The sequence below is a fragment of the Ciconia boyciana genome, chromosome 2, assembly GCF_034638445.1.
Source record: "Ciconia boyciana chromosome 2, ASM3463844v1, whole genome shotgun sequence".
Classification (NCBI taxonomy): Eukaryota; Metazoa; Chordata; class Aves; order Ciconiiformes; family Ciconiidae; genus Ciconia; species Ciconia boyciana.
Window position 1 is genome coordinate 24,202,425 of NC_132935.1, and position 23,732 is coordinate 24,226,156.

Here is a 23,732-nt window from a genome sequence, read left to right on the forward strand (position 1 = left end):
AGCTTATTTGTGCGTGCATGTTATGAGTTTCCAGCTTTCCTGAACAGCAGAAACTTTGCCTTGTTACAGCCAAAGCTACAAAGTTTTGCTCTTTCGTTCAGGCTGCACAGCTGATGCTTTTAGCTCTGAAGGGCTCTGGTGTGTGAGCGAAGGGGATAGCCACCACGTTATCTCGCTGTCTTATTAATAACCGAGCCAAGATCACCAAACCATTTCACCAGCACACATACAGGCTGACAGGGTGCTTCTAAAAGAATAATCTTTCATCCAGCTACTCAACCTGACTGCCCTTAGCCCAATAAAACAAGAAGGAAAAATAAAACCTTCTCCAAACTGCCTGTGATTTGCAACACCAGGAACAGCTTACTATTGGGATAGTAGCTACTAATATATGAAATTTCTCCTTTATGCACATTTCTCCCAGGACACTCGCTTGCCGGTTTACAGGCATTATCAAATGACAGTGCTTCACATCATCTAATGTTATTGCTTAAAATAATTTCCAGTAACTTAACCCAAACTTGTAACATTTTTACCACTTCCTCTTTGGGGCTTTCAGGGTTGCGGTTGCAAATTTAGGAGTTGTGTACACTACTGAAGATTAGGAAAGAGGACAAATCCTTTCAAGCTTCAGCTCTTCTAACCTTTTGCACTGGACTGCTTTGGTCACTTTGATCTCTAAGGGATTCATACTCTTTAATACGTACTGAGGAACTCTGCCAAACAATACAATTCTGCATTCCTTTGCTGTGTGACAAGTAGAAGTAACCTAGAAAATCCAGCCCCTTACTGCAAAACTTCTTGCAGAAATTTTTTCCAGTGTGGGTTAGTTTTCAAATTTTTAGGTACTATTTTGAAATGGCCAGAGTAATCTTCACTTCTAACCAAACCACTTGGCTGCTGGATGAATACAATTACATTGAATCAGGATGATCCGGGTCTCTTTGTAAAAGCAGAATTCCTCATCAAAGCTTACTTAACATCTGCACTAAATTCAAGTGGTTTTCAAACAAACCCAAGAATCCCCGATATCTACAGTGCAGCAAAAACAAGCAGGTTTGGAAGGCATTCCCATAACTCATTGGAAAGTAAACATCAGTGTGATGACGTCTTTATGCTGACTTAGTTACAAGTCACCCTGCCCAATGCAGAATTATTCTCCTTTTCTCAGCTATGCATTATATACCAATGAAAATATTATTTCACAAAGACAGTGCAACCTTTTTCTATATCTGCAATTATTTTATCAGCAAAACACATATACAAAAGTCACTAAACCTTGATGAAAAGAAACAGTATCTCATACACTTACTGTGAGGCTATTTCACCACCCTACCTCCCCCCCCCCCAAACAAACAGATTTTGCAATTATAACTCACATGTAGAAAAGGCTGGTGAGCAGATCAGAAAACAGTATTATCACTCAACTTGATATTTCATAGTACGTTACCTAGAAGGCTAATGCCTAAACGAGAGAGCCCCTGTCTCAGTCCTTCTCCCAGGCTCTCTGGAAGCTGCCTTCTCCATTCTTCTTGCCTGTTGTAATGCTCCTCATCCAGTGACAGCCTATCCATATTCCGAGCAAGACTTGTTGCCAGATTGGTAATTGACGTCAGTGTACCTAAATACATGGAGATCTACATTTGGGTCTGGATCAAAATGCTTTAATTTAAAACACGGAGACATTCTATGCCTCACTGAAATACCGAGCTTACAAGCAGCACAGCAAGTCAACTGAAAAGTTGCCCACGTGTAACATGCTTTACTATTTGTTAAGCATCACCACGCTGCTTCTACCGTCCATGTCACGCCTTTTACATTAGCCTGCACCAGGTTTGCCTGGCCGGTGGGAACAGCAACTCATCCGAACATCCTTCCCCAGTTCCCAAACTTCTGTAAGGCTAATCTAAACGGAGGGGGGGGTGATGGAAAGGTAAACAAGGGTTTACAGAAGGAGCCCGGGAGGACATGTCCTGAGGGAGCCTGGAGCAGCAGCCAGCGGCTGGGGCAGCCGTGCCTTGGTCCCTGCCGGCGGCCGGAGCCACGCGATGGCACTGTTCATACAGGCTTCGCAAAACAAAAGCTGCTCCCGCTCTCAGCCCAGACCAGCCCTGCTGCCAAAACTTAGCCGCGTACTTACACCGTTATGACAACTGTATCTACTTTTTTTTTTAAAAAAAAGAAATAGTAAATATGATGAGGCGACACAGTGTAGAATTTCTGATGGTTAGCAGAACACCTTTAATATTTCTGCGGTTATCACATGAAATACTGGCTGAGCCGATCTCAGTTTCCCACTGGGAAGTTTAAAATTCTGAAGTTTCTGAAACATTCTTACACGCTGTAGTTAAGCGGTGATCTGTTTAATACATAAGATGTTATATACGAGCTTTGTTACCCTCCCAGCATTTCGCTGCAGCCTAGCAAGCCAAACAAAGCTGCAAGCAATATTGTTTAAAACTTTAACACATCCTTTAACAACGCATGACAACAAAGCAGTAGTTGGAGCAACAAAGTGAAAGATCTACCTTTGGAAATGTGTTTTACAAATGATGTTGTTCCTCTGGAAACTCCACTGACAAATGCTCCTGGGCCTCTGGTCAGCCCTTCATAGGGGAGCCTAAAGAAATCAGCTATGCCGTTCCCTATGCTTCTCACCAGACTAGCCGGGCTTCCGAGAATTTCCAACGATCCGACAACCCAGCCTGTGTGGAGAAACAAGACACATGTTACGGCTGCAAAAACTGCAGAAGCAGCAGTTGTGAAAAGGTTATTCCTTAATTCTCTTTTTCACACTAGAATTCATCGCATTATGAACTTCCTTTGAGCAAAACACGGGAAATAACTCATCCACTATGAATTCAGAAATGGCAATCTTTCATACTTCGTAAATCAAAGAAATCCTTTTGGCAAACTCACAAATAGCTTTAGAATTACTTCCTTCCAGGAGCTTCCCGTATTTCTGCTAAAAGTGTGCTGGAAAGGCGGATGCTAGAGCCTCACAGCTACGGAGGAACAGGACTGCAAGTTCAGATCGCTGGGTTGGCTTTAGGCGCTATAGGGCAGCGTTGTGATTTCACATCCTTATGTGATAGAATTGTGACAGGGAGTTTACACTGATACAATGTACTGCTTTACCGGAGTGTGGAGGTCAATTGCTTGATGGAGTGTTAGGAAAGGGGATGCAGATTTTTGACAAGTGCTTAAGAAGTTATTTTAAATCCACCCCAACCCTTCTAAGCTGATCATTTTCTTTCAGAGTGCAGTGAAAGCCAGACAAATGTCTTTTGCTCAGTACAGTTGTGTAAACAGCAATGACATCTACATGCTGATTAGGTTACTCATAGGGGAGTATTCCTTATGCATATCCCAGGAGAGGTATCTGCGGATCTGGTTTCCTATATAAACGCAGGGTTGCCAGCAGCTTGCTGGATGGCTGAGCGTGCAGCAATCTGTTGCTGGAAAGCTGTTTGCAGGTCTTGCCTTTCTCAGGCTGGTTGGCAGCAGATTTATTAGGGAAATAGTGCTGCATAACTTTTTTTTCGGCAGCCCAGAGAGAGCGATTCAGAAATGGCAATAAACGTTAAACGGGAACTGCCTGGTCTTTGAGCCCCGGTACCATGAATTTCAACTGGCACTGTCAGAGCGACACAAGGCGCAACAGGGCCAGGAGACTGAAAGATGGACAGACTGGCCTCCTGCTCTCCCGCTGAGGGCCCTTGATCTGCGCTGCCCTCCTCATTCCCATCTCATCACTGCAAACTCCTGCTATCCAGATGCTTTTCTTGTTTTCTAGTAACCCCTCCCAGTCACTCCTGTGGAAGGCTGAATCATGAAACTGAACAGAAGAGAAAATGTTACTCATATGAAATGAATTAATCTCATACTATCATTGTAAGCTCCCGGAAAATCTATTATTCTTGTTGAATGTGTCCCACATTTCAGCCCTGGCAGGTTGAGAACTCCAGTTCATGTAGTATAAAAAGCGGGAACCACAGTGGACATAAGGGAGAGGGTGGGATGGACTATGAAAACAAAACCCAAGTACTGCTGGCAACACGACAAGCAGAGCAGCAATGAGCACTGTGGCCCTGCGGTGCTGCCCTGGAGAGGAGCGTCCCCCTGGCAGTCCTTCCCTGCCGGGGACCAGGGGAAGCCAGTGCTCCAGGCTGGGCCTGCGACTCCCTCACTGTAGTATTTTTAACAAATTATTCTTGCCACTGTGCGAAGTGATGAAAAGCTGGAGGGGCGGGGAGGCGCGTACAGATGGAAGAGATGCTCTTTCTGCTTTTTCTGATCAATAATGTTGCAATAATCCCTTACAAACAGCCTTTTTGGTTTTTTTTCCAAGTGTCCTTGGCATTCCTTGTCCCGAGGCGGTGATGGGACAGCATGAGGTGACAGAAAGGGGCTGCACGACACCGTGGATTAATGCCTTGCTGCCCTGCAGGCACTGCCAGGCTGGGACACGAGAGACTCCAACTCCACTCACCTGTTTGGCCAGCCAGCGTGTTCAGGAATGAAAACCGGATTAAAACCAGGAATTAAACCAGTTAAACACAAAGCTGAGGGGTTGCCTGGTATCCCGGGGATGGGCTGTTGCAGTCTGGCTCTGGCCTGTGGGCTGTCAGTTTTGGGAAGTTCTGGAAGGAGCATGCTCACCCTGGGAGAGCGCACGGGAGTAATGTGCAACCTGCAGCAAGGGTGACCCTCCTTGGCCAATGCTCAGAGCAAAACTAATGGCTCCTCGCTGCCAGCATGGACCACCCGACCCAAGGAGGAACGCGTGGGAGTAAATCGGGAATAGGAAAACGATGAATCAGGAATAATCCCTCAATTCACAAGCTCTGCATTTTACTGTGCAGAAATATAGTATCATGTCCGGTTACCATTTCCCAAAGTATGCTTAGTAATTATATCCACTAATATGAAATAATTATGACTATATTAGCAGAGAGCCACTGCATTTTCTTTATAGGCAACTGTAGGGTTAGATCTGGCTGCTACCAGTAATATTTTTAAATTGAATTTTATTAACTTTTAAATAGAAGTCAACTTAATTAGAAAAGGATGGGAGATTTCCATTGCAAGTTTTGCTAATTTAAGACAAGAAATGCTAATCAGCATATTTGAGCAGAGCTCTCCAGCCCCATTCATTGCTTACGAGACATGGATTCTGGCCGCTCCTTTGCAACACATGGGGCAGCCTGACACATTCCCTTTAGCAGGCTTTGGGGCAAATCCTGCCCCTTCCCACAGGGCAGCAATGGTCTTGCACACAGCTAAGGGCAAAATGAGACTATATCCCGCTTGGAGCATAAGGCATAGCTGTATGGGAATGCTGTTTGTGCAGATGCTACAATGATTTATGCATGGGGCAGTGGTGAGCAGAAGCAGGGTCAAACAACACCTCGTTTTGCAGATTAATGTGGTTAAAATGCAGGAGAGTGAGATCCTCTTCCATAAGAGACCAATCCAAGAAGTGTAACTCACCTGATGGTGAGGAAAGGACTCAGGGTTTGCAGAGCATATAAAGCTTTTGGCTTGATTTTTCCTCCTTTTTAGCTGTTGACACAGTCAGCCTTTTGACAAGAGTCACAAACTCTTCAAAATAAAGCATCATCTTTGTGCAAGCAAACATTAATCAACATAATTCACCATTTTAATCATGGTAACCCCTTTCAAAAAATACATTTTAGTTTTAGTGCTCTGAGTGGGATTTAAGTAGTAACTAAATATATGCCTATGTATTTTCCTGAAGAGAAGTTCCACTGAAGCAAACCTTATTTCTTAACGTTTAAACCTGCTTGATTTCAGCTACATCACGAGCCCAGAGCAAGGGGTGGCCTGTGCACTGCTGCATGCTGCAAGGGTAGCACAGGAGGAAAGACCAAGACCAGGTTCAGGAATCCCTCACTAGCATATATGCCTCACCTGGGATGTTGTGGATGAAAAGCCAGTATAACCCCAATTTCCTGCTGCAGTCTATCACCACTGGTATCACCACTCCTAGCCAGTTGTGGGGAGAAACATTCACACTGTGGACCATATTTGGCCATAGTTTCACTCTTAATTAACAAGAAACTAGATCTCCCCTTTTGTACTATGGGATTTGACTGTAAACCAAATCCAAACAAGTAGTAAAAAGAAAAACCTGCAAATTTTGCAAGCAAAATAATGCAAGAAAATAATGAATCGGTGCACAATGTTCTGGTGTACAATTGTGCACACAGTTGCCATAATCAGCTATGCAAGTCAGGTATGCACACAGTGAAAGAGGAGATCAGCATTTCTCTATTTATAAATACCTAAAATGCATGTGTACAGTTGTGGAAACTGTGCACAGAAATCAGGTTGCAGCTATGCTTGCAGCACAAATGAAGCATCAGGATTTCAGGAAATCTGACCATTAGTACTGCAGGAAAATAAATCCCATGTTTCAGTGTGGAGTACGTTACTTGTGTGTGATCATGGAGGAGCTTCCTCCTGTCTCAGGTACAAATTCCGTTCCACACTAAGACAGAGCAGAGACCAAATTTCATTATTTCTAAATTAATATTTATGGGAAACAGAATTACCTGCTAACCTAATAGACTAATTGCTCACTATTGATCCTATATGGAAAAAAGTAACAGCAAACTTCATAGTTCTTGGATCAAAGGACAACAAACATCTGTGTGCCAGTTTAGCATGAAGGCTGTATGAAGAAAGACAGATTCCTAATCATAAACTGCAGCCAAAAGGAGTTTTAACAACAAAACAACATTCAGGGCTATGATTTACTTCTGAATGCAGAGCAACATGCTGAATAATTTGATTAAATGTAGTTTTGGGGAGTTTATGTGAGGAATGTGGGTTGATTCTGACTAGTGCTGTAATATAAAATGACAAAACCTAAGCCAGCTAGAATACATTTTTATGCTGTGTTCAGGGTTTTGTAAAGCCTGGAGGCGGCTGGCTAATGTTTAGCACAACTTTACAAATCTTCACTGGTGTCTGCTCAGCCATTTTATTTCCCTTCTGTCATATGGCAGGACATGAAAGGTGTCTGAAAATATCATTATCAAACAGTGTTTGAGGAAAACAATAATTGTATGGCTAACATTTAGGTTACTCAGCTTGAGAGACAATCACAGAATCCTGGTACCTAATAAAAATGTTACATGTTATGGAAAAGTACTGACCTGCTCTGAAAAGTGCTCCAGCAGCATAATGCATGGCCAAGGCATGGACAAGTTGCCTGGCAGTGGTGAAGATGGGTCCTCGCTCAAACACAGAGAAGGAGAGAGGGGTGTGATCTGAGGCTATATACAGTTTCAGCGAAGCATGAATACTGACAAGGAGATTAACAGGTTGTATTGTTAATTTTCTTAACTTCACTGGCTTGACTAAAGCTCTTGCATGCGCTCTCACTTGTTCAGGCAGTATCAGGGTAGTATCTGAAGTATTCATGGATTGATAAGCGGTTTTGTTTTCTGGAAGATATGTATCAAATAAAGTCTTAATGTAGTAAACAAAGGTGTCTTCCACATACAGCCTAGCTGGTTTGAGCTCAAAGCTGAGGTCATTCACGTGAAACATGAAATTCTCTTCCTTGGAAAAAGCAATGAAGAGTTTTATAAAGCAGTTTTCCTTATAGCTTTCCAAATCTTTGTTACAAACAATGAGGTTGTTCACTCTGGACCACTGCATGGTCTCATTTTTCTCTCCTTGGCACAGCAGGACTGCAAAATGGAAATTGGATTTGCTGTACAACTGATTGTCCAGTTGCAAGTCTTCACAATACACTTGGAGACTATGAAATTGTGGGAGGCCTTCCATGGCGTCCCGCTGGAACTCCTGCGACAGGGGTCTCAGGTAGCTGGTGGCTGGGGCCATGTGGAGGAAAACATTGTCTGCTGTGAGATGCAGAAGTTCAGATGACACTTTGTGGTTTGTAGTATCATCAAATGCAGCAAGGCTTAACTGACTGATGAACATTTTCAGTGACAGGGTCTGCTCTTCACTTCTAGACAGCAGAGAAAAGAAGTTTTGTTACTTCATGTATTTTGAGTTCACCTGGCATCTTGCTTTCTCAAAAAACTATCAGGAGAGATGTTCTCTATAATACATGGGAAACTCACTGTGCAAGTCCCGTTAATGTTAATGGGATCTGGCAGCCTTAATCACCACAGTGGCTACCACCCAGGAGGTCTTCTAAGAAATGGGATATTACACATCTATGCCAGCTTTCTCTTTCTTTCTTATCAATCAACAGGATAGTTTGGACAGGAACGTCTCTATATACACAGTAATTCCCTATTGGATTTGCAACAGAGCCAGATATTAAAGCAGACAACAAATACAATTTTCTGATAATTCACGTACAGCCTCAGCTGTTACAATATTTTCTGGGAGCCACTACTGAAGGTTACTATTATGGATAATTCATTTCACATCACATGCAGTGAGTGCTCTCCACTGAAGCCACCACAGCATTTTTATACCGATGGCATTGAGGGCCTCTCCCCCTCCAGTGTTAACTGCCCATTGCCAAGTTTAACTAGCAAGTGGGCTATTATGTACTGCTGATGACCAGTTTCTCGGGGATTAATACTTAATTACAGCACAAATAAAAACACTACAACAAATTCCATTCTAATTGTAACAGCATTGTTGGAGGCCAGGCATTCTGCATCTTCAGAATAGGTAGTGTTGCAATTGTATTTGAATGGAGCTGAGGACCAGATTGTGGTGTGTGGGCAAGTCTTCTTTAGAAGAGTGTTATAATCAAGTACAGTTAATTACTGACTATAAGACTATTTCTACAGCCCTTGCACAGCAAGCTTCCTACCAATTTTAGCGGGAGCTTGTGTGATTACGGATGGCAGGACCTAGCTAAATACATTTTAAACTGATGAACACACTCAGAGTTAATTATGAGGGAAAATGTCTTTTTTTAATGAACAACTCAGGAGTTCTTTTTGTATCAGACATCTAGTGTTTACCCTAAAGTGACATGACTTTTGATGTTAGATTGTCCTTTTTTAACTGTGATATACAAAGCATAACATATGGTCTAAACATATGCCACAGAGCATGCAGCAGTATTAAACAAAACAAACAGTTAAGCCAAAGTTCTTAAGTCAGTTAACACTTAGAAAGCTGACCGACCTCTCAGCACTGTTTGGCAATGCTTTTTATCATCTTTCATGTGTTTTATGTACCTGCTGAGGTTGATCTCTACAGGTCCCGCTCTTCCTTCTGGGGCCAAGGTTATGACTGTTGTTCCACACTGATGGGCAATGTCCACATAAACGTAGCCAAAGCCAGTTAAGAACACAATCTAGTGGAGAGAGTTAGAAACATATGGAATGCTACTGAAATTACTATTTTTAACATAATAATTTGAATTAATCCTATTAATGCCTTCTGGTTGAGTTCTTTTACTTGAATCATGATACTGTTCAGGAAAAACAGAAGTAGATTTCAATACTTCAGAAGATAACAGCTCTGATACTTTAAGTATTTCAGTTGTACAGCAAGATGAACTTTGCACCTCATCCTTTAACTGTATAACTGAATACATTTTAATAAGAAACTTTTTCTCCAGAAATAAGCAAGACGTGCTGGGGAGGGGGAAGGTTATATGAGAAAAGAATTAATAGGAAATTTTAATTTGTGATTTTGGATTGAGGAGAAAGGCATATTCCTGGAGCTCTGCAAAATCTTGCCTTCCCCTCCGGAAAAAAACCCCTAAATTAACATTATGTTGCTATGCCCTAGCTCAGATGTGGTTAGATGAATGACTGATAGCATGATGCAAAACACACGAAGACAAAAAAAATAAGTAACATTTTGGATTCACGAAGACTTGCTTAACAACTCAACACTGAATAGATCTTTAAGCCATCTAAACTGGTTTGGTGAGAACACATTCACCAGCAAGGTGCTGCCACAAAGAAATGGCAAAAATCAACTGGAAAGCGTAGAATGTCTAAAAAGGCAGGAAAATGGGAACTTGACAACAGGTCTGTGTCTTGCTTACAGATGTGCAAACTTTTGTTCTGAACAAGTTGACCTTAGGAATAAATATTTTACTTAAAGAAATGACGTATTGTTTTTGGATTTTAATTCTGCAACATTTCCATGCAACTTTTGTGTTTTTCCAGAGTATAAAAGATTAAGGTCTTTTTATGTTTGGAAAACTCACAGCAGTCCTTGTTAGAGCGAGCTGGTTTCTGTTTTCTTGTAGGGATACTATCAACACAATTGTTTACCAGATTGTAATGACAGAAGCTATAATTTAAAGGAATGCAAACTCAAGGAATAACACAAAGATAATGGGCTAGCACAGGTAAAATAAACAGTTATTTGTCTTGAAGAATCTTTACTGCTGTTAACAAGTCACCAGAAGGAAAAGCACTTGGAAGTTTAGTAGGATCAGCACTTAAACTGATTCTCGTTACACTATTTATAATAACCTTGCAACTCAGGAATAATTAATTAGGTAATTAATTATTCCTGAGTTAATAATTAATTTAGTTAAAAATTCCTGAGTTAAAAATTAATTAATCAGATGATTAAATTTTGTTCATCAAATTGTCTTATTCTTCCAAGAATTACATATAAGAGAACTTCCAATTTTGATATGTCAGTTTTAATCCTTTGCTTATCTGAAAGCGATTCGCAATCCTGCATGATAGAATTGGAGAAAAAAAGGACATTTACTGAATTTTCAATACACAATTTTCAATACACACTTTTAAATAATTTTCAATTATTTCAACACACCTCATTATTCTAAAAAACCATCCTTGATCTTAAAGATTGGTCATTTTAAATCCAATTTCACATGATTCTGATGATAAATACCTTAATTTTAGTAAATTAATAAAATTTTCTTTCTAATAGAATAAGAAGTACCAGTCTGTGACTAGGTAGAGAGAGTACAAATCACTTAAGATCCTCTAAATCCCAGTTATTTCAGAATCTGAACCGAGTTGTATGTGAAGCTATTAGCATATTCCTTACTTATATTTATAGTTTTCTAAGAGAAAGACTGACTGAGAAATCCTGGGGAAATTCTCTACATGTAAACCCTAAAACTTCAATAACAGAAGGCAACACTTTTTATTTGGAGACTTCTTCAAGTAGACAATGATCCCCAAATGTTGTCTTAGCATCTAATTCCTTCTAGGAGCCAGATACTTATAAAGAACCCTGGTCTGGCATAACATTAATGACTGAAATTTGAAACCTTGCATTGCTTGACTGGCTTGCTGAATGAAACTGAACTACTTGCTATATAACATAACACTCAATAATCAAGAGCATTTTGTGATTGGTCCCCAGGGAAAACATCTGAAACTAGTATTTCTTTCAAAGAGCCAAGCAGTTTATGTTGATTCCATGTAAACTAATGACTTCAAAGATGGAAAAAATTCCCATCAAAAAGAATTACTCCAGTCAAGGAAGTTTTCATTTACCTCAAAACAGGAGAAAAATAACAGAAGGAAAGAAAAGGGGGTTTTTGTTTTGTTTTAGGAAGACATGCGTAGTTTCTGTGAAGACACAGAGGGAGAATGACAGTGATGATTCCTACAAGATGTAAAGATAAAAATCCAGTGATAATTAAGTTACCAAATAGAAGGTTTTTACTGGATCCTGTGTGATTCTTTGCTTATAGGGGCGAGAAATTTTTGGGACTGGTTTTTCCAGGGAAAACCAGGTTGATTAAAAAGAAGTGAAAAAATTCAGCGCTAGAAAGCCTATATTTTTGATCTAGCTATTTTTCAAAACAGCCAGTGAAGAAGGTAATCTGTATTCTAAAACTTCCACAGGAAGGGACTTAGGAAGGAGAGCTCCCAAGACTTAAATAAAAAAACCCCAAACCAACAGAAAGGATATGCTTACTGCAGAGGAACAATATACTGTGCAGGTCAGGAAGACAACCATTTATGCTGTGAAGTAGGAAATAGTTTATAACGATTTACTTGTGTTCCTTGATTGTTGATGTCCACAAAATCACTCCATTCATTTACTAATTCATCGGACAACATCACTTTCAGAAGAATGCTGGGCAACAAATCTCTTGTTTTGCAGTCTGGATAGCTGGAGACTTGATGGTAAAGTTCATGATGAACCGAACATTCAGCTGGAATCTTTCTACAATAAACTTCAAACTTTGGTGTATCTGAAATTTTATAAAATATACAAGATTAGGGCTTTCTAAAACCTGTATTAAATCAAAACTCACCCATGCTTACACAAACGAGGAAGTTTCTGTCTGAAATATTACTAGTAAATAAAAACATTACTTTTCTATTGGTTGGAATTTTATGTGTTCAGGTTTTTTTCCTTTTCTTTTTTATATCATTAAGATTTACATAAATAATGTTCCACTGATCATTACATTAACATACTGTAACTGGAATTCTGGCAATATGTTTTCTGTTACATTTGAAAATCTGAGGAGATTTAAATGTTCCATGGGATTGAACCAATGTCAACAAAACTCCACTGCCTACTAGTTTCCTACAGCCAAGTCACCTTGACAGCTGGAACCAGGGAGACCCAAAAGCCTGGAGCCATGTAAGTTCATACTCCTGACCTCACGATTAGCTCCACTAGCTTCCAGGTTTCAGGATCTTCCAGAGTCTCACTTTGAGATAGACCTTGATGAGGGCATCAAGTTCTTGTAACCAAAACACATACTGAACTCAACTTTGTATTGGAGATACAGTAAAATAATTTATACTACAACAGTGCACTGTTTCTAATTACTGCATACCACCTACCTTTGAAGTTCTCTTTTACAAGCAATGGAACAGAGCACCGATTGTGGATAATTATACGAGGACTAGGATCTTCTGTAAGTGTTAGGTATGTCACACCAAGATGCTCTTGATAAGTCAGTGCTATAGCTCTAAAACAGAAGCAGATATATTTGATTATGCATGTTTTGGATGAACTCTTTATGTATTATTACTCTGGACAATTAAAAACATTCAAAACTAGCATCTGTAAGATTCTTTATGATCAAGTTCCAATTCCACAGATATTTATATACATTTAGGCAAGTATGTATCTCCACTGAGAATTATATTTAAACAGATGAACACGTGGAAATAGCACGAAAAAAAACATTAGAGAAGAAATCACTTCACAGAGACTACTCATGAGTTAAATTGAGCATGTGTGTTTGCAAGATGAGAGCCCTAGCCAGCAGAGATTTATATTAAATTAAAAACATGAGATTGTAGGCCCAAATTTTCAACATAAATCTTTAAAATTTTCCAGAAGAATTTGCACGCATACTTCTCTGATACACATGAAAGATATTTTTAACAAATATATAAATTTGTAACTGACTGCTCCCCTGGAACGATCCACAATGCTATCGCCCTTTCAAATGTTAATGTTACGGATCATCACTACATAAACTTCCGAAATGAAAAGAAATTAATTTAGTTCTACTCATTAGCTACATAAAACATCTTCACACATAAACACAAATTCTTTTTTTTCTTGTGCAAATTTATTGGCTATTTCTAAAAAACTTCAGCTCATGGTGATTTTAAAAATCCAAACAGTCTGAAAATTCGATTAGGAACATGAGATCCTCTATGCCTGTCTCAGAATTATAAGGGATCCTTTCCTGTTCTTTGCATTTTAATTTTTTTTTCAATCTGAAGTCTGTGTGAGAATCTTTAGTATCCACAATGATACCTCTTAGACTCTGCAGAGGAACAGTATGAGGGTTTGAATGATATCAAACACTTCAGGCAAGAGAAAGATCATATGGCTGGTAATATATACTGATGTAGCTTCTCTAATTTCAGCAGATTGTTTCTTGTTTATACCAGCATAAGCGTGAATAGATTCAGATATCAGGTCTGAGAATTAAAGCTGGGCATCTGACAAGTCATTGGACTGTTATTTTTAACTAGCTGGATGCATTTGTTTGTAAGTGGAATGCACATTTGGATATTTCAAGCTTTAAAACTTGGAAATCTTTCCTTGTTGTCGTCTCAAAATAGTTTCATCCCATTTTTGCTTTTCCTGTTTATCCTCTTATTATTATTACTAAAATATATTTTTACCTTGTATAAACAAAACCTAAATTTTTGTATTGTATTATTTCACACTGTCCTTGAACTCTTAAATTGTTACCCACAAACTAGAAAAGACCATAGTCTCGAATATAAACTTTTCATGCTCTTATTTTGTATGCATGTAAAAAAATAGCAGCCCATACATTATAAAAATTGTACAGCTTGTACATGGTCATAACATTAAATGATTTACAATAAAAGCATGAAAACCATCAAAAGATAACAATTTTAAAATTAAAGTAAGATTCGCCTTTACATACGGGGGGCATGTGTTACTCTGACGTTTGCATTAATCCCTTATGGTTTGTTACTAGCTGAGGCTTTATAGCAACAAGCCAAGTTCATTATTCATGACTGTTCAGCGTACAGTACCTGGTACAAAATCCACTTTCACTACAAACCCCTGTGGGCACTGCCACGCTCTGTCTAGGAAACTCCTGTTTAACGACAGCTGGTAGGCTCCACAGCTCACAACTCCCACCGCAGCCGCCTGGACTGAAACTCAGCAGCATGCGTTTTTCCGTAAGAGGCACCCCCGAAGTTAAGGGACTGGTGTCCGACATCAGGTCCCAGCAGGGCACGGCGCTCAGCGTCTCGCTGGGCGGTGCCCCGGCTGCACTGATGCTGAACACCATACTGTCTGGTGAGTGGAAGTCCTGGAAAGGAAAAAGATGGTGGTAGCACGACATGCTGGCTCCTGACAGGAAATGTTTTCATGTTGACCTTGCACAGAACAGTCTCAAGTAGCGAACTGACCACAAGTAACTAAAGGTTGCACTAAGTCCATTGCATTAAAAGCTATTTGGCCAAATTCTGCCTTTGGGTACACTTATGCAGTTAACTGAGCACAGTTATCTACAGTCCACTCTCAGTTGCACAACATAACTCTACCGAAAGCAACAGTTACATCACTGTAACATAACTGTGAGAAGAAAATCCATTTATAGGTATAAAACTAAGAATGGATTTTAGCCTCAACATTCTTCCAATTCCCCATCCCATAAGACTTCCACAAAATGCGCGATGCACAAATGTAGATACTGATGTGAAGAAATCTAATGCAGAAGGAAAACAATACAGAAATAGGGAACTTTAAAAATGTGTTTATCTGCCAGCTCCTCTAGCAAGTTTGACCCTGAGAATTCTTTCCACATATTTTACTATAAATGTAATCTTCAATAAATATGTATAAATGGTTGATTAAAATATATTGACCATGCATACATTTTGGTTCCTGTAAGCTAGTCCTTAAATATACTGTGCGATTATTAGAAAACTGATATTCACGATTTGATGCAGTTCGCTGAAATACATAAACTTTGGGCACGTCTCTAGTTCTGCAGCTTTGTTCAGATAACTGGAATCTTCCCAAAAGGATAACAAAAAGTTTTCAGCCTGCCAGGCCAATATACCTCTTTTACACGCGAACTCAGTAAAAATTCTGAGAACAATTTCAACAGCTACTACGGATTATGCTGCCTATTTTACAGAAATGGCCATTAGTGCCTGAACAGATGGAGAACAGGCAGAACTAATTCTGCAATGTGCAAGAATCTCCTGCTTTGCACAGATTTCTGATCACAGTTAATGACTGGAGTTGAATTTACCCAGGATTCTGTATTTTAAATTAAAATGATATAAAATACTGTACCATTATTATGTCTAAAGATTTCTGTTCAAGCTCTGCTATATGCAGTTGAGACCATACAAATCTAAACACCCATGTACCGCAGATGACAAACAAGAACAGTAATCACAGTGCTTTACCTCTTCTCCTGAGTGGGGTTTGGAAATAGAAAGCTGTGGCCTATAATAGATTTGATATGATGTATCATTGATTATTGTTGTCTTATCTTCTATCTGTAGAATTTGTATACCTTGTCGAATCATCGAAGAAATGCAGAACTGACACAACTGTAAGGTAATAAAAACGATGATGAGGTCACACACAAAACCACAAAAGGTATTGAAATATAGTGACAGAACTGCCTTTTTCTTTTTAACTGTGGAAATCCTGTCTATATTCCTGCACTTCCTAACTGGAGCCACATCACATACTTTTGAATTTGCATCTGTCAATGTTTTCCAAACAAGATTGAGAATTCATTAATTCTTTTTCCAGGATATATTGTATTATCTTGATGAGATGGGCAGAATGTTTTTGGCGATCTAATTCTTTAAATTATACTTCATACTTAAACATACATTGTTTATACTCTCATTACGTTTTACACGTATTAATGTAATTAGGGAGGAGGTTTCACGCTGCATACATTTGATTGTTTTCATCTGCTATATGACTTTGTTTTTAAATGATAAAGTTATAAATCATGATAGTTTTCTTCTAACCTTTTGATGACCTGGAAAAGCACCAAGTTTTATTTCAGCTTCAACAAAACCTTCTTCGTCCAATGTTACTACTTCCCCGTTATCGGCATCCTTCCATTTCGGGGAGGTCACATTATGAACCAGTTTAATTGCCACTGATTTGTGCACAGTATTAGTGTTTGCCCAGTATATTCCAACCTGAAAAGCTTCCTGCAAGCGAAAAATGACCGATTATCACTGTTTGACAATTCGATACACTTCTACTAGAGTTAAACGTAGTTTCCAGTATGAAGTAAATCTCATTTCCTCCCTTTCTCCCTCTGATACTTTCTGTGTGGTACAAGGATAGATGAAACCACAATGCAGGTATGGGACTGATCCTCACAGTGGAATCAAGACCACAGTCTACACTGAGATGTGTTAATAGGCAGACCTTTTGTTTATTAACAGACATACATTGGGGGGGGAGGGAGGGAAGATGGCAAAATAAACAGGAAGTCTCAGATTTTCCAACTGGAATTGACAAGTTGCTGTGTCAAATTATTTTAATTCTTTAAAAAATAAAGAATATTGCTGTTGTAATAAAAAAGCGTGTGCATGGCCAAGCTAAGGTATGTGAGAAGAGCCATTACACAAAACTCTGAATTCAGGAAGGCAGGCATCCTAAAGAATCTTCCTCATTTGTAATTCACCCTATCTCATTACCAAGCCTTTCTTGGTAGTGTACGAGCTATGAAACAACTCAACCTAAAACAGTCTCAAGCCAAACATTCCTTCCAGGCTGTCAGCTTTGCTACTGTGGTCAACACACTTCCCAAGTGACAAGTCGGCACAGCAGGGGCTAAAGTCTATATTTAGCCTTTATAGCAATTTACCTGGGCTGCTACATTATGCCCACGTTGCGGATTCATTGGCTGAATTGGGAGGAAGGAGAGAAGGCTGCTGAATCAGATGGCATGCAGGTCTTCCTACAGTGTCTTACAGGCAATTTTTAACTATGCTTCTTTAAGACACGCTGTTCTTCAAACATTGCTAACAAGTATGTCGTGCTACCCACTCGGCGGCTCAGTCAGTGTGGCAAATTTCTATTGTTATTTCTACTCCGCATCATATGACTAACAGACACAGTGGAAAGTGGGAATCATCTGGATTAATAAACATTCTTCAGAATCAGAACATTTAGCAGAACTGTGCCTGTTAACGTGAATGGCAAAGTTACCTCGAAGTTGGGAGGTATAATTACTTTCCCAGTAGGTACTTGAAGAATGATCTTCTCCCCTTCAAAGAGCCAGAGGTCCCACTTGGACTGATTGATAAGCAAAGCCCAGGGCAGGAGTTCTATCAGCAGAGTTTTAACACACGGTTTCCATACTGACAGCTTTACCCGCATTGGGCTATCCCATTGGGAGAGTTGTTCACTGCTGTTCAGAAACAAATAAACAAAAAGGTAAAGTCAAAGGAATAATGAATTCAAGATTACAAATGATAAGCCATCATTTTCAGAAATTTGCAAGGCTTTTCTGCTTTTGAAATAGAAAAACCGTCTCTCCTCTTACCTTACCATTCTGGAACACATTGAGATGCTGTCAGACAGATCTAGCTACATGTAGGCTATAAAGACATATTTTTAACTGCATAAGCTCAACCTAAATTTGGTCAATTAAAGAAGCACCTTAACAGAACTACCACTATCCTTCAGAACTAAACCTGTGACTTGTGCAGTCATAAAATCACATTCCCATTTTTTTTTTTCAGCAACTCCTCCTACAGCAACTCCCTGTTTCTGTACTGAAACAAACAGCTACCGAATAAAAAACAACTAGTGCTAAAGAAGCTGCATTTTTTTTAGTTCCATTTTTTTTAATCCGTGCTGATGCAGTCTTCTCAGTGTAATCAAGGGCAGCTCCTAGGCTGACCTCAATTTTTTCCCACCTGCAACAGATTCTGCAGCTTACATACAGGAATCATGTAATTACTGAAAACATATTCAATGTTGATCACATATAGTCTTCTTGAATGTGATTTCAGTTTATTTGAAAAGGCAATGCAACAACCATGAAGAAGGTTTAGCAAAGAATTACCTGTCTGAATCCTTCCTATTATATGGCCATGCAAGCTGGGGAGGATTAGCGGTGCCATAGAACTCGGACAGTATTTGGTTGACATTGCCACCTGGATGGGATTTAGTCGCTATCTGTTTAATTAGTGTGGTTGAGATAGGGACTGCGCACTCTGATGGATCATCTTCCTCCCTGTCAGTGAAAACAGATTCAGTCATTTATACAACAAGATTAAGCATTACTAGCACTAACATTTTCTTTAATGAAGCTTTCCAAGCGTATGGAACACTCTCAAGGTAATCATGGATGAATCAAGTTACAATGTCTAACAAGTTCCCGAGTGTTAACTGACGTGCATGAATTTGTTATGACACTGTAATGACCTTTGTGTCTGAGACCCTAGAAACTCTTCAGTACTCTCAAAAAACATTTCAAGATCATTTGGGAATTTATTTTTCAAAACACAGAAACGTGGATTGCTTAAGCAAACAAATGCCAGTGTGCTTAGGATAGCTATACCAGATTTAATATTTCCTATCATGTCATTTCAGGCCACATATGCTTGTTCTGTTTTATCTCCTCTGCATATGCCATACTCCACCAGAAGTTAAAGCTCCTCTGCACCAGAAGTTAAAGTGTAAATTATTCCTTCTTTTCCATACAAATTAACCACTTTCAGGGAAAGCAAGTATTTTACCTGGCTTGAAATGTCAGGTGGTGTGTGAGATCAGGTTCTATATTTTGCAGTGCTTTCTCCTGTCCTTTTCCTGGAATCACTTGTGTTTCATTCAGTCCCAGACTTCTTTTCTCTAAATGTATGATAATTGGGTCTGGAAGATGGCTCCTTACAATGAAAAGAGGACTGAAAACAATCTACAAAAAGAAAAGAATATACCAATTTAAGGCTAATTTTATTCCAGTATTAGAACTGATGAAACAAGCTATTAATAAATCTTTAAAGTGGGTCATTCTGCCCTTAATTTATTATATGACATGTAAGGCATAAACATTTAGATTTCAGAGACATTAAATGTACTTACTAATCGTTGCTGCACATGAGAGCTGGGCTCTACAGTCAAAATTGTACACCACACATACGTAATTGAACTCTTTGAAGATGGTACCTGTATGCAGAGAGATCAGCAGCATTACACTAAAATTATTTCAGGATGATAATGTTCAACATTCCGTCATATCAAATAGAAGTCTAAATGCAAAGTCCCCAGTTCTCTCAGCCATTTTTTATGCTATATTCCATATACCTATTTCTAGTCATACCTGAATGACAGTGCTGTGTTCTGTATGTTTAGAACTTAGACATACGTCTCGGGACCAGTCTTCATCTCCTGTAGCTTTCACACTCAGCTCGGTGAGCTCATTGTTTTCTAGGACATAGGAAGGCAACTTCTGCTTGGCTGCAAGGCAGTTGATGTGTTCTTTAACAACGGCCTGTCCATCCTGACTAATGTAATGCTGAACCACTTTCAGTTCAATACTTTCGGAAAGGTAACTACAGACTGTCTGTCTTCCACAGATTAGGATCTAAAACACACAAAAAAAATGCAGCTCATATAGAAACAATTGTGAAAAAGAAAGGTCAAAATTGAATTATAGAGTGAAAACCTGTACAAGAATAATATCCTTATTTTAGGTTTTCCCAAGTACTGCTGAAGGCAGTGAATGGTAAAACATTATTTTTATTGGCCAAATGTATGTGCAATTTCATAGAAACCTAGGCATTAAAACGCTTGAAATACTGCTAAGGCAGTATCCGGGCTTGAAAGAAGCATGTAACATATCCACTTTCGTTCCCAGTGAACTGAGCAGTACTGCCCATGGCTGACATAGCTCTTGTTTGGATTTTAAGAGTACTGTGATGGTCTCTGAATGCTGAGCCCTTTCTGAGCAGACACAGTGATGTACTTCAGAAGAAAGGTTTCTACTGACACCTCACATTCCCATCACGATCCAGCGATCCAGACCTTTCAGTATGTTTGCTGTTTTAAAGCTTATAATTCCATTAAATGGCTGTACCATATTTCTGTATTTAAGTGCACCCACCTAGAAAATGACCAAATTAGACTCAGAGTTGTTGCTGTCCATCATACATGAATTGTTTATCATAGAACATATATCTGACTTTTTCTAAGCTATACCAAATAAACAGCATTTGACGTGTATCCCTGCTACAACCATTTTCATTCGCTTTTCACTAATGAGGGAGCACACCATAGCTACAACCTACCAAGCAAAATCTCAGCAGGGCTTTTGGTGACGCCAGGCACTGTTCTTGTCTGATCAGCTGTACTCCTGTTGTGCAACATAAGGCACTCTGCCATATCCATGAGCTGAACATGTTATGGCCACCACACGCTCTGGCTTCTGCCAGCGCAGGCGGAATGACTGCAGTGTTACTACAGGTCACTTTACAAAGATAGTATGTGAAAAGTTACTGCACAGCAGCCCGTTTTCAAATGTTAATTTGGCCATTACTTCTTTCTCTTTTAACAATACGAAGGCCCGAATTACAACCCAGAATAAGATATGAACAGTTTCTTAAAAAAAAAATAAAAATTTCTGCTTCTCAAGAGCTTAAAACATGCAAGAGATCGTGTAACTTAGCACTGTCAGAACTTACAAACCATGCAAAGGGATGTTTACTGGAACATGTAAAATATGTGGTGGTAACTGAGCTTTTAAATGCTAAGATCCATACCAAAGTGAAGAAAAGAGTTGTAAAAACTCCTGAAAATGCCCCCAGAAGACTGTCATACTTGTTTTTTTTGCAGATCCCCACAGGAGAGAATAAATAATAAGATGACTAATTTGTGGCCAGATAACAGTTTAAATTACTCATGTTATTTTTTCCAAACTGGATCAAATACTTACTTGCTTTTGCACTCCACTGAGCTGCTGAACCTTGATAATAAGTGATGCTGTCCGGCCCTTGTACTGAATGGTACGAATAAAGGTCCCTGTATTGTCCACACTGAATGGTTCAGACCACCGCCAGTTTCCCCAGCCTTCAATACAGATGTGTAACAGCTGGAAAGAAAGCAATTACTACTTCAATACGTAACTGGGAAAAAAAGTGCCTTGCAGTAGGATAGGAATTCCCATGACAGAGAAATATTCTCAGTTTTAAAACTCAGCAATGCTAAGCACACCAGTTCTCTGAACGATCCACTCATTCTGTGACTCTGAGATTTCAGACACAAACAGAAGAATCAACAATATTGTAAGATGGCTCTGCATCATGCAGTTCTATAAATTACCTGCTTTAACAGTGTATTTAGGATGGTAAAAATCCAGCACACAACTGTTCAGAAAAAAAGGGTGTGTAGACTAGAGAGCATAAAACAGGAAATAAGAGATTTTCTTTACTGCCCTTGAAATTGTTCTAGAAATCCACCCTCTTTATTACCAGCAAGGTGATATGGAACGCAGGTCCAGGCTAGATTTTTGGCCTTCAGAATAAGAGAGAAAATTACAAATACCCTTCCCTTCAAAATAAAGAAGAATGCAAATCTATTTGTATGTATACTTGTATAGTTCACATATGTATATGTGTTAAATGTGGAACTTAGCATATTGCTGAGAGATGGGCAACATTTCATTTCTTACACAAATGTGGTGGCAAGTTCAAGCTTGAATGCATGAGAAGAAATTTAACTGCATAATTATACTCCCTGTGTGATTTATTCCGGAAAAGGAGTGGCTTTTTTCCAGTTTAACTTAAATCACTTCCAGAGCAATATAGTCTTTCATCATTTGAAGAGCCTTTCATCCATTTACCCACCATACGCACTTACCTCTATCCCATGGAGATTCTTTAAGCCGGAGTAGTGAAAATTGGTACTGTTCCATGTAGGTCAATGAAGTTACATAAATTTACGCCAGCTGAAGATCTGGCTGTTTAGCTCTGTATAGATCTTTTGTGGCTGTGCAAACTTAAGGATGTGAGTTATATATAAGGGATCAAAGCAATAAGCATTCTGGGTAAAATTTATTCTTTGCAGAGGGCCAGCACAGAGCCTAAGCATCACTTAAGTCCTTTAAAACAGTTATATAAAGGCCTTGTGGGAATTCTCTCTTGAGGGTTGAATTTCACTCTGATTTTGGACATCTGTTATTAATTAATTTAAGTAATTGAGAACAGGATCGGGCCCAAAGTCCAATTATTTACACTAGCAAAAACTGAAACTTGTAAATATTATGTTCTCCCATGTTTTGTTTCCAGAAAGAGATAGCACTGGCCATGGGTCTGGCCAGTTGGACTTAGTGAAGGGATGGATGTTGGGTTTTTTTCACTGTTTTAAGAAACAACCGCAGCAACAACTTTCAAAGATATTACAACTCAGTAGCCTGTTTGCAATTTGTGGTATCCTCAGCACAAGTTACACACAGAACAATAACATCCATTCAGTGGGTGGCTTTTGAATTTGCAAGAGTGATGACTGTTGCATTCAGATTCAAATTAGTTTTATGCTGGAAGCACAAAGGCTAATATGTGCCAGTGTGCACATGGGCATGCACCTGGATGCGCACATGCTTGGGCACAGCTTTATATTCAAGAATACCTTGAGGGAAGCTGTGCACTAGGACACTCAAACTCATAAGCAAACACGTCGCTTTGATTCTTAAGTATTAGTTACAGAAAAGGAAAAACAAAGCAAAACAAAAAAATCCAACTGCAGTGGCTGGAATCAGTTCAGTTTCTTACAGAGGCGGTTGGGAATAAATCTCATCACATATGAAAACTAAGAGAAACAAGACAACTGTTTACTTTGGAGAGACTGGTAGCTGGAAGTGACAGCCAAATAATGAGAAAAGGTACTAAGTGGTCAGTCTCAGCTAGAAGGCACACAAAATACGGTGTGCTCCAAAGACAGATGTCATATAAATGCCATAATTGATGATTAGTAATTGTATGTAGCTCCAACATTAGGATGTCTCCCACCCTGTATAAACAGCTTTGCTCACGAGTTGAATGTTCCCAAGGAACATGCTGTCAGCTTTCGGCGAGCAGTCATTAGCTCCCAAATGCTGCCTTACTAATTTTCTTTGTAGCACAACGATTAGCCTGCATGTAACTTCACAGTTCAGAAAGAAAAATAAAAAAGAGCTATTATCATATATTGGCAATTTCTTATTTTATAAACATACTATTTGTAGACTGGTAAATGCTACATACAAGGGGAAGAGCCTTCATAAGTTATTTTAAAGATATCTAATATATTTGTGTTAA

General features: G+C 39.2%; 1 protein-coding gene across 9 annotated transcripts in view; it reads right to left on the bottom strand.

Moving 5' to 3' along the window:
- The window catches only part of VPS13B (vacuolar protein sorting 13 homolog B), a 489,796-nt gene that overhangs the window by 17,449 nt on the left and 448,615 nt on the right, over positions 1–23,732 (bottom strand). For 8 of the 9 annotated variants that reach the window (XM_072852126.1, XM_072852122.1, XM_072852127.1 and 5 more), the window contains 15 exons: positions 21,374–21,529; positions 19,763–20,026; positions 19,525–19,608; positions 19,182–19,357; positions 18,506–18,676; positions 17,644–17,845; positions 16,446–16,634; positions 15,864–16,010; positions 14,469–14,752; positions 12,780–12,907; positions 11,976–12,175; positions 9,207–9,325; positions 7,185–8,008; positions 2,529–2,705; positions 1,451–1,621 (listed from right to left, as the gene is read on the bottom strand). In XM_072852126.1, the coding sequence (XP_072708227.1) occupies positions 1,451–1,621; positions 2,529–2,705; positions 7,185–8,008; positions 9,207–9,325; positions 11,976–12,175; positions 12,780–12,907; positions 14,469–14,752; positions 15,864–16,010; positions 16,446–16,634; positions 17,644–17,845; positions 18,506–18,676; positions 19,182–19,357; positions 19,525–19,608; positions 19,763–20,026; positions 21,374–21,529 (3,292 nt within the window). Of the gene's footprint in view, positions 1–1,450; positions 1,622–2,528; positions 2,706–7,184; positions 8,009–9,206; positions 9,326–11,895; positions 12,176–12,779; positions 12,908–14,468; positions 14,753–15,863; positions 16,011–16,445; positions 16,635–17,643; positions 17,846–18,505; positions 18,677–19,181; positions 19,358–19,524; positions 19,609–19,762; positions 20,027–21,373; positions 21,530–23,732 lie in introns of those variants that run through there. The other variant, XM_072852130.1, reaches the window with a different exon arrangement.